We start from the raw sequence: 15,613 nt of genomic DNA, 5'->3' as shown, positions 1-15,613 counted from the left end.
TTATTAGAGCATAAGCTTTCGTGAGCTACAGCTCACTTCATCGGATGAAGTGAGCTGTAGCTCACGAAAGCTTATGCTCTAATAAATTTGTTAGTCTCTAAGGTGCCACAAGTACTCCTTTTCTTTTTACCATCGTTGTTGACATTCTGCTAAGCTGTCAGTTCCAGCATTTCCCACCTAAAGTTGCTTAAAATATATATTAAAAAAAAAAGACTGAAGTGATCTCTTTATGAAAAGGACCCCACATCCAATTTGTACAGAATTATTTGGGGGGTGGGGGAGGGTTGAGAAAGCAATTTTTGTAGTATATCTAGTAGCTGTAGCAATATTTGTAAGATGGAGAATAAATCAAGCCCCTAGTAAATTCAAGAAAAAAAACAGTTACAAAGCAAAAAAGAAAGGCACCACTCCAATGTACTGCTCATAAATACTTATTCTCGGAATCTCTTTAATAAGAAGATGACACAAAGCATCCAAACCCATGATTTCCTTCTACTTGGCTGCAGCCGCACAACTTTGGTCAAGTGGACTGCAGAGACACTAAGGTGTTCCAGGTACCAATACACACATCACTTTAATAGATGAGGAGCATGGGACAGAAGCATTTACAGCTAATTTCACAGGAAGCAAGAGAAAGCAGCTTGCAACAAGAAGGTAGCCCTCTCACTGAAAGTAACACTTATTTAAGCAAGGTGTTATTTTTCTTAGAATAAACACACTTGGGGGCCTAGCATCTCTTTACAAGCTCTTTACAAGCCAGCATAGTATCAGGTTACACAGTCCATTCATATAATGTTTACAAGACCTAGTGTTAATGCCACTAATGGTGCTCTGACAGAGTACAAGACAGATCAACACAAACCTTCTTTACATTGATAAAAGAAAAACACTGGGCATCAGGAAAGGAGCACTGTATGGTACAACTCAAGGGGGTGTGTATGTCGGCAGGGAGAACTATGCTCCTTGAAAGGAAGCTTCTAGGTTTCTATCAGTTACCCACCCAGTTTGGTGAGAATGGGGAAAGTCAACAGAAAAGAGATTTGGAAGAAAGCAATAAAAGTTAACTGCCCATAAAGTACCACTTCTCCCAACCTCTAGGTCAGGCGCCATGCTATTGTAAGATTTTATTCCATTGCAGGAGCCAAGTGCTCCCAAAGTGCCACACTTGAAAAGGTTTATGAGGCCTTGAAGTGTTACCATTTTCACACTGGCTGAGGTTACTCTACTTTAACCGCTTTCCTTTTGTATGGTATAGGTTCAGATACCCACTTCCATCCCACAGTGTTTTTCAAATAAACTTTTTACTCCGTGACCAGGTAGGCTAGGGAAGCTCTGGTAAAAGGAAGGCCCGTAACCTAGAGGCTACACTGGGAGCCAGGTATCTTCAGTTTTATTCCTGGCTCTGCCATTTATTCACTGTTTAACTTTATACAATTCACTTAAACTCTGTGCTTCTGTTTTCCCATCTGTGCAACATGTGCAATCCCCATCTCATAGAAGTGTTGTGAGGCTTAGTTGTTTGTAAAGCACGTTGAAATCCTTGGATGGATGGTCTTATAGAAGAAGAACAGTATTACTCAATTGCCAGTCCCTGAGATCTCCCTGACACAGTTTAGGAAGGCAACAAGCCTGTCCCTGGTATCAAAAAGATTGAGAAACACTGCTATAAAAGGACAAAACATTTTCCCTCCTGATATTTGTAAAATTCCAAAACTTCTAAACCTATAATTTAGCTAACCAGTATTACTACCGTAATTGATAACTGCAACTCTCTGGTCCTTTGCTAAATACTTTTTCATAAAACGCACAGTAAGCCTGTGGAACTCCTTGTCAGAGGATGTTGTGAAGGCCAAGACTATAACAGTGTTCAAAAAAGAACTAGATAAGTTCATTGAGGATAGGTCCATCAGTGACTATTAGCTAGGATGGACAGGGATGGTGTCCCTAGCCTCTGTTTGTCAGAAACTGGGAATGGACAACAGGGGATAGATCACTTGATGAGTACCTGTTCTGCTCATTCAGTCTGAAGCACCTGGCATTGGCCACTGTTGGAAGACAGGATACTGGGCTAAACGGACCTTTGGTCTGACCCAGTATGGCCATTCTTATGGTACCATGAGCAGACAGACTCTTTCAGGGTGGCACAAAGTAACATGCAAAATTTCGCCCAGCTGAAGGTTCATTTGGAAGCTTGCCCAGAGAGGCCTTTCAGACTCAAAATTTACATAAACTAATTGAAGCCACACATCTTCAATAACGAAGCAGAGACTTCAGGGACTACAAATCCTAGCATGCGATGCTCTATCTGGTTCCAAGCTGCCCCAACCATACAATATGGACCCACAGAACATTCCCACATTCAAGTGTTTAAGCTGCCATTTCTCAATCCCCCGTACTGGATGTCCCTCTCTATCTATGACTAGCTTGCTGTGCTGATGAATTCCTTACTGCCAGCATGTGAATCAGTTTCTCTGTATTCAGCTCCATGGGAAAAACTTCCAAATGCTTCAGTTACGATCAGCATCATTTTTGCTTCCTCTGCTAGGCAGGGCTTGAGAGAAATTTACTGGAGACTGCACAATTTTGGGTCATTCAACAATATGTAGTTTACAGTGGGGGATAAAGATCTAGGGTAAAATTTTCAAAAGCACTTAAGTGTCTTAGGAGCCTACATCCTATTTTCAGAAATGACTTAGACACTTTGGAATTTACATCCCATTGATTTTCCCAATGGGACAAACAGAAACAGAAAGAAAGTAGGCTAAATGTTCAAAAGTGATTAGCCAATTTTGGCTGACTTAGCAGGTAGCTCAACACTTCCTGAAAAATCAGGCCCCTTTAAGGTGTCTTAATTTGGTTGCCCAAAAATTGAGGCATCCAAAATTAAGTCCCTTTTGAAAATTTGGGCTGAAAGTAAACAATTAAAGCCTCTTCCCATGTATAGGAGTGTTAATATTAGACCTATTAAATCAATGGAGTATTGGTAAACTCATGCTGTATTTTCTGACCGAAAAGAGCTTCTAAAATATTTATATTCATCTCCTATAAAATATGAACAAGTGTCTTTCAAAGTTGAGCGAAGCAGGTTGTATTGTGGCTAGTTTCCAAGGGGGATCTATTTCTCAGGGCTATTATACAGGCACTGTACAGACAAGATTTCTAAAGTGAGTGAGTGTGTAAAATTGGGGAGTTGTACTTTGATTTAAAAAAAAAAAAAGTCATTTGGTTCCACATCACCTGAAATAAAGGCCGAACCATAATTTAACCTGGTTTGAGTTTCTGATAAACCAGTGAAGAGTGAACAGAGGAGAAGAGTGACGTGTAGAAATATATACCTAGTACATTTTCTTATAGGTTTAACATAATATTTTAACGTTATTTCTATTCACTCATCTTCTACTCCTCCCATTTCCCAATTGTGCTGAACTGCATAAGTCCCAGGACCTCACAAAGCCAGAAGTAGATTGCATTTATTTAACTTTACCTAACCACATGAGAGGCCTATGGAGGTAAAAATCCTTTAGCCTGTGTAGGCTGAACAGGACACAAATATACATCAATATTGTCCTACCTCTCAACTGTCCTTCATTAGTCACAAATGTACTTGTTTGGTTTCTTGCCATAGGCATCAGAAATGCTGGTTATGACAATGTATATCAAAGGGTAAGAGCAGATGTAAAATAATCCATGGCCCCTCTTGCCACCCCTACAACCTAAATCCATGTTAAACACTTGCTAGACACATCATAAGCATTGAGCAGATTTAAGTGAGAACCAGGGACATCTAACCCAGATAGTTTTATAGGTGACTCAATACGGGGGGAATTGATGCTAATATTAGGTACAGTTTCATTTTAATTTGACCTGATAAAATTCTCTCAATGTATTTAATAATCTAATCCAATCTCTGCTTTCAATCTACACTGCAGTCATTTTAATCATGGATTAAACAAGTATATTTGGCCTCTTGAGAAACAGAATGAAGAGAGGAACCCAAATCTTTACCACTGCCACTTTTTTTTTTTTTTTGGTAGTTGTCAATGCTGAGAGATGGAGAGGTCAGGGTTCAAATGCAAGTCTGACCCTCAAGATACTAGTCGCCTGGGAGCAGACTTCTAGGAGTTCTCAGTTTTATTGCTGTAACTTCTGACATCACAAATGCTGACTCCTGGAGCTGAGGTTAAAGGGAAATGTTAGTGCTAGCAAGATATTAATTCCACATCACTAAGTTTCTTGCACTATGATTTTTCTTGAGTCCTTGCCTCACATTTTGGCTGTGGTAGTTCACAAGGCGTAATTACAGCAATGCATGCATTTGACACTCAGATACCAAAATGATGCACTACATCAAGCATAGATCTCTGTTAAAGATTAGCTTTACCAAGTCTTTCCTCTATTACGTTTGTTTTGTTCTTAAGTTTTAATCCTCAATTCTCATCTCACTTTTGCTAGTTCACAATAGCATCACTTTGCTCAAAATCCAGCTGCAACTACGCTACACACAAAACTACTATTTGACAGGAAGAAGGGTTTCCATGTTGTCCCATGAGACAGCTGCACATTTGGGGTCTTTAAATCCAAGAGCATCTTGATCCCTAATATACTGCCAACATACTAGGATTGAAGGCAGTGTTTCCCATCCTGGGGATGTCAGACTTGTTTGGGAATGAGGGCATGGAGGACAGAAGAGAAGAACAGAATGTGGGGGGAATCCTGCATAAGTTGGATCTACTGTGACACCCCCATTGCAAACATTATGCTGTGAATAATGCATGGAATAGCACTTTGAAACCCAACTCATCCTCTCTGCTCCTGCAAGAGGTAGATACAGCAGTCTCAGACTCAGAGATTGACTGACACAAACTTAGCATCTCCGTCCCAGATGAGCAGCATAAATGTGTTCCAGTCACAGAGCCAGTAAAGGACCCCAAAATATAGAGCCTTCTGGTTGAGGGAGAATGGGGCCAAAACATGCAGAAGGAACCCCTGGGAAGAAGAACAAAACTAAATGGTATAAAGGGAAAAAAACGGTTAAAGTGCACTTATACTCTGAAGAGTATGTATGCAGAAACAGACCCTAATTTTCTGACATCTTAGCTCCTGTTGGGTTTTCACTTTATATAGTCCTAATTTACGCAAACAGGGTTTACTTTTGTAGACACCAAAGAGAATACAACTACAGAACAGCAAGCTGGACTCTAGTCTGCCTTATGGATAATCATATTTGTCAGATACATTGGTGAAGGTGTAAGAGGCAGAAGTGAACACAGCTTGATTTTTTAGATCGCAGATGAGGTTGCAATGTTGACTGATCCTTTTAATCGAATAGACAGTCATTGAGAAAGGACAGATATAAACCTATATAATGCCATTTTAAACAGTCATTTTGACTATAACTACACGATAAGATTAGTCTCTGCTTTGAAAATTTGAAAATTCCCTCTCCATTAACCACACACAACCAAAATTATGACAATCTAGATTTCTGCTATAACTGTTACAAAGGCAGGAATAGTCAAGAGAAGAACAAAAATCAGTCATGGGTATACAATTGCAGGAACATTCAAATGTTATATGACTGCCCAGTGAAAGGAGAGGGAAAGGGAAGGGGAGGTTCAGCCACATTTCTTGAAAGTGATGGACATCTCCTGAAACACAAAGCAATAGGTTTCAAGTCTCGGGGTATCGCCTTCAAATAGGTCTATGTTCTAAGGGTAGATCAGTTTTCTCTGCTGTAGACATCCTGCTGAGAGTGAGGTCCCAGCAAAACACAGGAATCTGACTGCAAGCCTTTGAGGTGGCAGGAGCCAAGAGTGGTTCAAAGGCAAGGCCGGCGGGTGGGCAGCACCTCTGAGTATTGTAAAGGTTAGAGGTTAGTAAAGCAGGAGCCACTGGCCAATAAAACAGTGTTTGCAGAGCCCACTCTGCAGCTAATTAGGTGATCTGTTTACACCTTTCCAGCTTTCTGAGTTACCACACCGATGCTTCCCACTGTGATCTTGTCCAGTGTCCGCTAGCATCTCCCCTGGTCAGCAGCTGCCCAGCTCTCTACTGGCTAGTTTTATAACATGGCTAAAAGATGCTTGGAAACTTTTAATCAGTATCCAACATCAAAAAATAAATAAATAAAAGCACAACTTGTGTCAACTGCTGCAATAAGATCCATCTTGTTTGAGATTTCTCATGACTGCTATACTAATGCTGGGAGAATGGAAGTTTTAATTCCCTGATAGAAGAGGTTAAACACAAAACAAGCCCAGTGCCAATCACACACATGAAAGACCAGCATTTTGCAGTAACGAAAAAAATGTGTCAGGTTACTGCAATGTTCTAACTTGCAAAAAAACAGCACACTCCTATTTCAGAGCACAAGCCATATTCCATAAGGCATGTTTATCCCCTTTGCTTATGTTCTTTAACTGTGAAATATGGATTTTTATATATGTATAAACATACACAATGGAAGCTGTTAAACAGTCATAGGCGTTGCTTCCAGCTCTGCCTACAACACACATTTTAGTAACATCCATTGTGGTGAAAGCCACTGGAGTGACAACCTTGGAGTCTGAAATTCTTTACCCAGCTTCCCCCATACCTTAAGCAAATGAAACCATCTCTCAGGGTGCAAAAAGTACTTCACCCTTCATGGCCCAATCAGTTTTTGCCCCTCTGCTGAGGCTGAGAACCAGGGGATCAATTACTGCCAAATGTGATGGTGCCATGTGATGTACAAACTTGTCGAGCAAGAAAGTAGTTGGAGATAAATTAATTTTTATCTAGACCACAAAACAGCTGTTAGGTATTTACTGAAAGCATTTATTTCAGCCTGGACCATATTCAAAACTCCATCCTAGAAGCAAATGGAACATGTAGCTCTCCTGTTAACTACTATTTCTGAACATCTCTAAAATGAGTCACTTAAATAAAACATTTTTAATGACACATCCAAGTTCTGTTCCAATGTCTAAGGATGTTCAAAATTAGCAGCTAAAAAAGGTAAAACTAGAAAAAGAACTTCATGGCCGTTTCAGAATCTAAGGGCACTACAATGCATTCCTAACACTGACTGACAGCTGGGGGGTGCACATAAACTCTTACAGTGACATCAGGCAGGAGACAGGTTCCAAAAGAGTTGTGTCAACACTAGGAGTTAGTTCACAACAGCTGCACTATTCCACTTGCTCTGTAATTTATGCTATGGTAGCTGCTCAACTGCTGGCTATTCCAACCCTGAAAGAGCCATGTGGCATTCAAGAAAATGTATCCAAAAGGTTGATTTGCACAACTGCTATCCAACAAGTCAAAAAGGTAACAAACATATATGAAAACTATCCAGCAGCAGACTGAGTGCCACTATAGGGCACCTAAAAACTTGTAATTTAAAACCAAACATTCTTACTGTATAAGGAAACATGATCTAGTGGTTAAAGCAGAAGGACTCAGTCAGGAATCCCAGGTTCCATTAGACTACCAGTCTGACCTTGTGTAAGTAAATTTGCGTATGCCTTACACATTTATACAATTATATACATACCCATAGCAGCTCTGAAGGATTTAATTACTGCCTTTACGAACCTTAAACAGAAAGTGCTATAAAAATGCAATGTTTTTATTGTATAGGTAAACTCTAATTTTACAATGATCTCAATTAGTAGGCAGGCTGTGGATTTGGGAAAGAGAATTTTGGTACAGTCCAAATAACAGAAGAGGGGAAGCAGAGTGGAAACTGGTTGAGCACCAGGACCAGATGATCATAAACACTGTTAGTCTGCAACCAGCTGCTTCAGTCAAACAGTGCAAAATATTCTCAATTGGAAGAAATCCTGAGCTTTCAGATTTGGATAATCTGCATTTAACTGTTATATGCCCAAGATATCCCTTGACTAGGAACTGGCATGCAGCAACCTTCCAAGCTTTGGTAGTAAGATATCCAAATTCACAGCAGCATTTTCACTAGTTTAAAGTGGAATGGTTGACTTAAGTTAGCGTAATTATTCTCTTAAAGTTCATGTCTAACCCTGGGCTAGGAGTTATAGGATAGTACCCACACTCTCTTTGTGAATCTACCTCCTCCCAAGCACCCAAAAAAAGTTTCACGCTGAACTATTCATTTAATTCATATCAAGTTCACAAATAGTTCTGAGTTAACCAAAACTGCATTTTTCAACTAATAACCTATTCATCCAAAAAAAATTGCCTAGCTCCAATTCTAATAAAACATAGCTCTGATCCATAAAATCATTCAGTGGTGTGCTTCCTGCTCTCAGGGACTTCTCAACTATCCCATATGTTGTAGCATGGAGATTGTTCCGCTCCATAAGTAATATGAAGACAATTTGCTTCTTTCTGGAAGGCAAAGATGGGGGTAGGAATAGGAAGAATCTAGGTTAAGGGTGCTCTTTTCAAGTGACTCAAAAAAATTCTGATCAGTGAATGCCAAGGATTCTGCAACTCCCTTAGTGCTCCTGGCAATAAGCCAGGTAATCGTTTTTTCTTTCCCCTGCTGTCTGCTGCAACAGACCAAGAGGGAGTGGGGGCTGGAGCTACTCCAGTGCAGCTGATAAGATGGCAAACTGTCCATGCCTGACATTATGGAGGACCCAGGGTTCCATGGAAGCACTCTCGGAGGATTAAAGTGGGGTAGCCTCTCTAATCACACTCCCTAAAATTCTACAAATGTCAGATGGATGAAAGTTTTTATATTCAATAACGATGATTCTAAAGAGCCCTGAGACAGAAGTTGCTCTCCATCAAGGAAAGATATAAAGCTGGGAAAAAAAAAAAAAAAGCTTGGAAGACCAAACCATGCACCCTAAGAGCTGCCTTGCTGCTCTCTACAAATGGCAGAGCCAATATATCCTGGAACTACATTTCAAATGACAAGATAAAAACAGCCCTTGGAAGTTCACCTCTTCCGCATTGCTCCCTCTACGAGTGTCCAAATATTGAAATTAAGTTTGGCTGGAAATAGACACTTCTCTCAGTATCGACCAATTACAACTAACAATCCTACTTCCTATATATGCTTCATCCTGAAAAGAAAAAAAAAAAAGAAAAAAAAAATCCATACAATCCTTTTGGTTAAACTTTGTCCAGGACCATTTCAGTGTAAGAATGAGAAGTTTCACACGCCTGCACTCACTGCCTGAGCCAGCAGAAGGCTCATAGCTGTCAGCAAACTGATAAGGGTTGAAATTATTTCACAAAGTCCTCTTTAAAGAGAAGAGTCAAAGAAGCACATTAAATAGGAGGGGGAAGGGGTCAGAGACACTAGCCACTCATGTTTTAATGTGACAGTAAAATAAGTCACTGATTTATGCATATGCTAGGTCTTCAGTTCCGTTTGACCTGAAGAGCTTGAAGTATGGGGGATATGAGCTAGAAAAAATATAGTGGTATTGCTCATACATTATTTGTTCTGGGAATTGCACTTCCCAAGCCAACATTGAAATTTTCACTCTAAAATGACTCGCAATTTCTTAAAAAAAAGCCCAATTTTTTTTTTTTTTAAACAGAGCATAAAGGAGGCCTGAAAAGGTGTGGGGTTGTTTATTTAACTTTTTCTGACTATTTTTGCCTCAGGGCAAAAACACAAATCTCATGTCTGGTCTTCTCTAGCTCTCCAAGTGGACCTCTTACAGAATTTTGAAAGGGGTGCAGCATAAGCTCATATATTAGCTGAACGGGTCAGGGGGTATCTTTAACAAGACATTCTCTTTCTAAGTGTTAGAACACATTAAAAAGTTTTAATAGGTTTGACTAAAATAAATGCCCTTCCTCAGTTTGCATCACCTTTTAGCTTCTTCACTCTTACCATCACAAGTGATCATCATCAGATAGACAATGCCTTAATTTCTAATGTAAAAAACAAAGCAGGGGAATGAAAAAAAGCAACTCCCCACACCCTCTGGCATTCCCCTCTCCCCCCCACCTTGAAGGTTATCCTTAAATTCCAGTCCTAGGTAGTAATGAGTTATCTGTGTTTGCTGGATTTGGGGCAATGAGTTGGGATTTATGATATCAGTAGCACATAAATTTTCAAGACATACAATACTCTGCTAAACGAATATGCAGACAAAAAAAACACACAGAAGGACTCTAGAAGTCTGTTTACCCTACAAATTACAAAGTGAAAAACAGATTTGTACTGAGGAAGGAGGTTTCATAAGGGATGGTTTTAGCGATAGCGATGGAGGTGTTGTGTTTTCCTTTCCTTTTTCCTCACTCTGCTCCTCTCCTTCCCCTTACTTCAATCTATCTCCCACCCTCCACTCCTCCTCTCTGCCATACTCCTATCACATCCACTCCCTGTCCTTCCCCCTCTTCCCTCCTCAATATTCTGCCACAATATTGTTGTTGACCTGTGGCACAGGGGAAGTGAAAGTAGAACAATGGATGCTGTCCACAGTACAGCTCAGCAACTGTGAAGAAGAATCAAAGTATATGAAGTTTGGCATGAATGAGGAATAAGAAGCTCTAAAATGGTTAGTGATACTCTGGAACAGCGGTCCCCGCATGCGGTGCCGGTGGGTGCAATGGCGCCCACCGGCGCATTTTTGTGCGCCAGCAGGACACCCCGCCGCCGAAATGCCACCGAGAAGCGTTGCCGTTTCTCGGCAGCATGTCAGCGGCAACGCTTCTTGCCGCTGCCGCTTCTCGTCGGCAGCATTTCAGCAGCGGGGTGTCAGGTGCCCACCACAGTCTTCTGGGAATAGCAAGATGCTATTCCCAGAAGAAAGGTTGGGGACCACTGCTCCGCAGCTTACAACAATGGCTAGTGCAGACCATTTATATGCCAGAAAACTCCACATCAAACGCCACTGATCCTCTCCAACCAAACCCTAACTTGACTTGGTGGGGAAGGATAAAATTGGAAATAGCACACAAGTGCTGGGTACTAAAATGCATAAGGGTTGTGGTGAATATGGAGTATTTTACATTGGCAGCTCAGATATTCTAAGGACCTTATTTTAAAATATGTTTTAACTCAAAGCAGCTGGCAAAGACTTCGTAAGTATATACGGGCATGTGTACATATTAACAACTCTAATAGGTGCTGTTTTTAGCACCTATTAGAGTTGTGAATATGTACACATCTCTGGCAGTTGACCTAAAGATAACACAGCCATAGTAGTTAACTGGAGTGGGGTGAAAAAAGGGAATGGAAACTTCTGCTGGCTGCTGTGATACTTGCAAAGGCTTCTGTTCTGCATACAAGGAAAGTTAAACTAGTCATAGAAATTAGACATGAAGGAAATGGACGATGAAGTTGTCTAGTCTATTCTTTCCACCAGGACATGCAGAATGGATTCATATAGTTAGGGCCCTATCAAATTCATGGTCCATTCTGGTCAATTTCATGGCCATAGGATTTAAAAATTAGTCAATTTCACATTTTCAGATGCTTACATTTGAAATTTCGGTGTTGTAATCATGGGGGTCCTGACTTAAAAGAGGGTTGTGGGGGTGGGGGCAAATAGCTGTTGTAGAGGGGGTCATGGGATTGCCACTCTCACTTCTGTGAGCCCAGCTGTGGAGCTTCCTGCAGCAGGGGGAGGTACCCAGAAATGGCTCTCATCCTCCCCTCCCCCCAACCCCGAGAGCAACTGTGCAGGGGAAGAGTAAGTCCTGTGCCTCCCCAGCCCGGAGGCTAGCAGATGGAGCCTGGGGAACAGCAGGAGCCCCCGGCTTGGCTGCCCCCAGTCCTACCCCCCCCCACCGTCCAATAGCTAGATTTCACAGGGGAGTGCTTATTTCACGGTCCATGACACGTTTTTCACAGCCGTGAATTTAGTAAGGCCCTACATATAGTATAGCTTCCAGCACTGTGTAGTTACAAGTGACTTGAACAATGGGACTTCTATTACTTGGAGAGACTATTCCACATATTAAAAATCTCACCATAAGGAATATTTTCTGATATTTATCTTAAATTTCCTATTTCTGAATTTCATCTCTTTACTCCTACTTATACCTCTTGGACCACAAACATTTTCTCCTCTCCTTGATATTTACAAGTATCATGAGGGAGGAAGGATGGCCTTGTGGCTAAGGTTATAACTTGGGACTACAGAGGCCTGGGTTCAATTCCTGCTCTATAGAAATCCTATACGATTTTAAACAAGTCCCTTAGTTCTCCATCTGTGAAAGAGGGATAACAGTACTTCTCTACCCACAGTGGTGGTGTAAGACTAAATATATCAATAACTGTGAGGCACTCAATGACAAGGGTAACAGAAATACCTTACATAAAAGTATTTATGAAATGCAAATATCCTTCTTTCCCAATGCCTCCAAAATGTAATTCTACTTTACATATTCAAAACACCATGCAAACAATGTTATGTTTGAACCCTACTGTACCTGTTAATTTTATAGCCAAAGTCCTCTCCAAGATGTTCAGCCACTTTACCACAATCTGCCTACAGCCAACAATTGTATTGATCTGCTCAGCTGAGTCACTGACACACACACCTGCATGAGAATGCTCAGGTCAGAGTAAGTATCTGGTATTATGGACACTTACAATCTGTGCCAAACAGGCAATATCATCTACTGGACTGAACTGAGAACTGAGTTGATTATATTCCTGGCTCCGCTCAATTCATTCCATGACCTTATATAAATCACAACCTCTCTATGCCTCCGTTTTCCCCTGGTAAAACGGGTATAATATCTATCTTACAGAGATGAGCTTGTGTAATTAACGTACATAAAGCATTTTGCATTTAACTACCACCTTTCATCCAAAGATTTCAAAGTATATTTATAGATCTGAACATATGTAGGGTCAGCAGAATTCATGAATCACTCACTTCAATGAATTTTGCTATGGTTGAGCAGGAAGCTACAAATTTGCACTGTGGTTTTATCAGAAATTTGTCTTTACTTGCAAGAGAAGAGGAATAAAACTGAACTCTGCAAGAATTTGATCATCACTGTGTACTGAGAAAGCAGGGAGAACACAGAATAAAATGAAATTACTTACAGTGGAATTTGGCCAGCTACTGGGGTAAGCACCCCAGCTCTTGTGGAAAGTACCATGGGATCTTTAATGAACAGGTGGTCTGGACCTCAGTTTTACTTTTCACAGTATTTAAGCAGGCCATGTTCGGGAGACCCTGACCATTGTGGGCACTGAAGATCCCATAACATCTTTCACAAGAGTATGGATGTTAACATAGCATGCCGAAGAAATTCCAATGTGGGTAACTGAATTCTGCCTACTCAAGCGTTCTTCTACAATTGCAATCATATGCAGTGTTCTTAAATTCCTGACCTAAACTACACTGTAGTACTGTTAAACAGCTGCTCTTCAGCAGATTTATTTATGCCAGAGATGGATAAAATTATCTTTGCTTATTCAGTATTTAAGTATTCTGGGCATTATATAAATGTTGGTTATTGTATTTTTAGTGCAAAAAATCAGCGAGCTGAATGAACTGAACTTTAATAATATAAGAGTATGCAGAATGCTTCTACTCCCAACCACACTTCACACACATACACAAGCAGTGGACACATATGAACTCATGTATAGATTTAAATGCTATATTCAGGCAATTTTACCTGTCTCTGCATCTCCTCAATCTGCCGCTGGGGAATGCTTTGCAGAATGCTGTACATTTCAGGCATCTTTTCTTCAGGTATCACAACCGAGGCTCTAAACGCAAAAAAGCGAAGGGAAAAAGTATAAAAATGCCACATGAGACTACACCAATAGTCCACGTAAACTGGTATCATAACGTGCTAAGCTCTAGAGGTTTCAGAGGAAAGCATAAGCCCCTGTAATGCAATTAATTATTCAATACTAGACCATTGGGGAATTTCTTCATGACTCCAGCTGCTCAGCCTAAGGGAAATGCCCAAAAACTCTGTGGGGTGCATTTGCAGAAGAGCAGCTGCAAGTGGCTACATAGAGGAGTGTGGTCTAATGAATTAAGTATGGACTGGGAGCCAAGAATTCCTGTGTTCTAATTCCAGCTCTGTCAATGACTTGGTGTAATTCTGAATAAATCATTTAGGGGAAAAGAGCGTTAAGTGCGTACACTTGTATGTATACAAAATCTCTGCCGTGACTCAGTTACTCACACCTGTAAAATGGGGATACTTCTTTCCCTCACAGGGGTTTGGGAGGTGTAAACTGCTAGAAGTGAATTTAAACAGCTTGAGTGCAAATACAAGTGAAAAGGCCAATAATTTTTGTTCTGTAGATGAATATCGTGAGCTGTAAGAAACAGGAAATCCAATACCAAGAACTGGATAGTCTGTGCTGCTCACCACCCTCCTTTTGTCCCCTCATTTTCCTGCTCCATTACTTCCTATGCTTGAATGCATCCATAGGGTGGACTTCAACTGCCCCGTTTTCAGCATTCTCAATGCAGCCCCCTGCATATTCTGTTCCTTCACTTCTAGGTTGTGAGGTTTCAAGTGGTTTGAATTTATGGAGGGTGCAAAGCAATAAGTACAAACCTCTTCCAGTCCAGAACTTCAGAGAAAGGCAAAATATAGGAGTCAGCAATAACAATAGGGACACAGCCAGCCTGAAGTACATCACTTAGCACAGCTTGTCCCAAACGAGCACCACGCAGAACAATGCAGAATGTGGCTTCCTGTCAGTGAATAGCAACCAGAAAACGAAGATGAAAAAAAAGGAACAAATATTACATCCCTATAATTTATACATTCATTCCCCTCTGAACATACAGGTTTAATGAAATCACCACTCAAGTTTGCTCTCTGCCACCATCTTTGCTATCATCAGACTCAAAATAAATGTGCAACTTTATTCTCCACTGGCCACTGGGTGTAAGGTGAAAAATGAGGACTGGATGAACTAATAGGACTTTTCCATCTTGTGTTTTAGTGATCCCATGTCAGAAGTCTAATCCATCAGGAAAGACAAAAGAATGCCAAACCCTTTACAAATCTAACATCTTAATGGCTGACTATGATCATGATTACAGGTCCAATTATGTCACGGAGGTTGCAGACATCACAGAATCCGTGACTTCCAGAAACCTCCATGATATTGGGGCACCTCAGCAGCCCAGCAACCACCGGCAGCAGGAGACCCTCCCGCAGCAGCCCAGCTGCCACAGGCAGCGGGGGGCCCCCCCACAGCTCTCAGCCCTTCAGGGCAGTGGGGGATCCCCCCCACAGCTCCCAGCAACTGGGTCGGGGCAGGGAGCCACAATTCCCAGCCACTTCATGCAGCGGGGCAGGGTACTGGACCCTCCTCCCTCTCCATTTTGTCAGGGATGTTTTTACTAAAAGTCAGGGACAGGTCACGGCTTCGGTAAATTTTTGTTTATTGCCCATGACCTGTCCATGACTTTTACTAAAAATACCCATGACAAAATTGAAGCCTTAATCATGGTTATTCAGCTGATACAATATATAAATGCTCTGGAATGTCAGTGGAGACACTCTGAGAAACAATTTTCCCTGTGTTGATATATGCACTAGAAAAAAAGAGTACTATATAACGCTGTTCAAAAATAACTGATGTTTGTTTAACGCTGGGGAACTGGTTCAGGGACGGAGTGAGTCAAAGATTTTTCACCTCTGGGTCACTGGTTCAAAGCTTGCTCAGGATATTAGTAAGTTTTCT

At 41.1% G+C, this 15,613-nt stretch overlaps 1 protein-coding gene across 1 annotated transcript in view; it reads right to left on the bottom strand.

Moving 5' to 3' along the window:
- EXT2 (exostosin glycosyltransferase 2) overlaps positions 1–15,613 on the bottom strand; it is a 94,067-nt gene that overhangs the window by 58,485 nt on the left and 19,969 nt on the right. The window contains 2 exon segments of the mRNA XM_038405950.2: positions 13,570–13,663; positions 14,473–14,612. Coding sequence (XP_038261878.1) covers positions 13,570–13,663; positions 14,473–14,612 — 234 coding nt within the window.

The sequence above is a fragment of the Dermochelys coriacea genome, chromosome 6 (assembly GCF_009764565.3).
Source record: "Dermochelys coriacea isolate rDerCor1 chromosome 6, rDerCor1.pri.v4, whole genome shotgun sequence".
In the NCBI taxonomy this organism is placed as follows: domain Eukaryota; kingdom Metazoa; phylum Chordata; order Testudines; family Dermochelyidae; genus Dermochelys; species Dermochelys coriacea.
The sequence above is the reverse complement of the archived record's forward strand: the minus strand, read 5'-3'. Positions and strand labels throughout refer to the sequence as shown.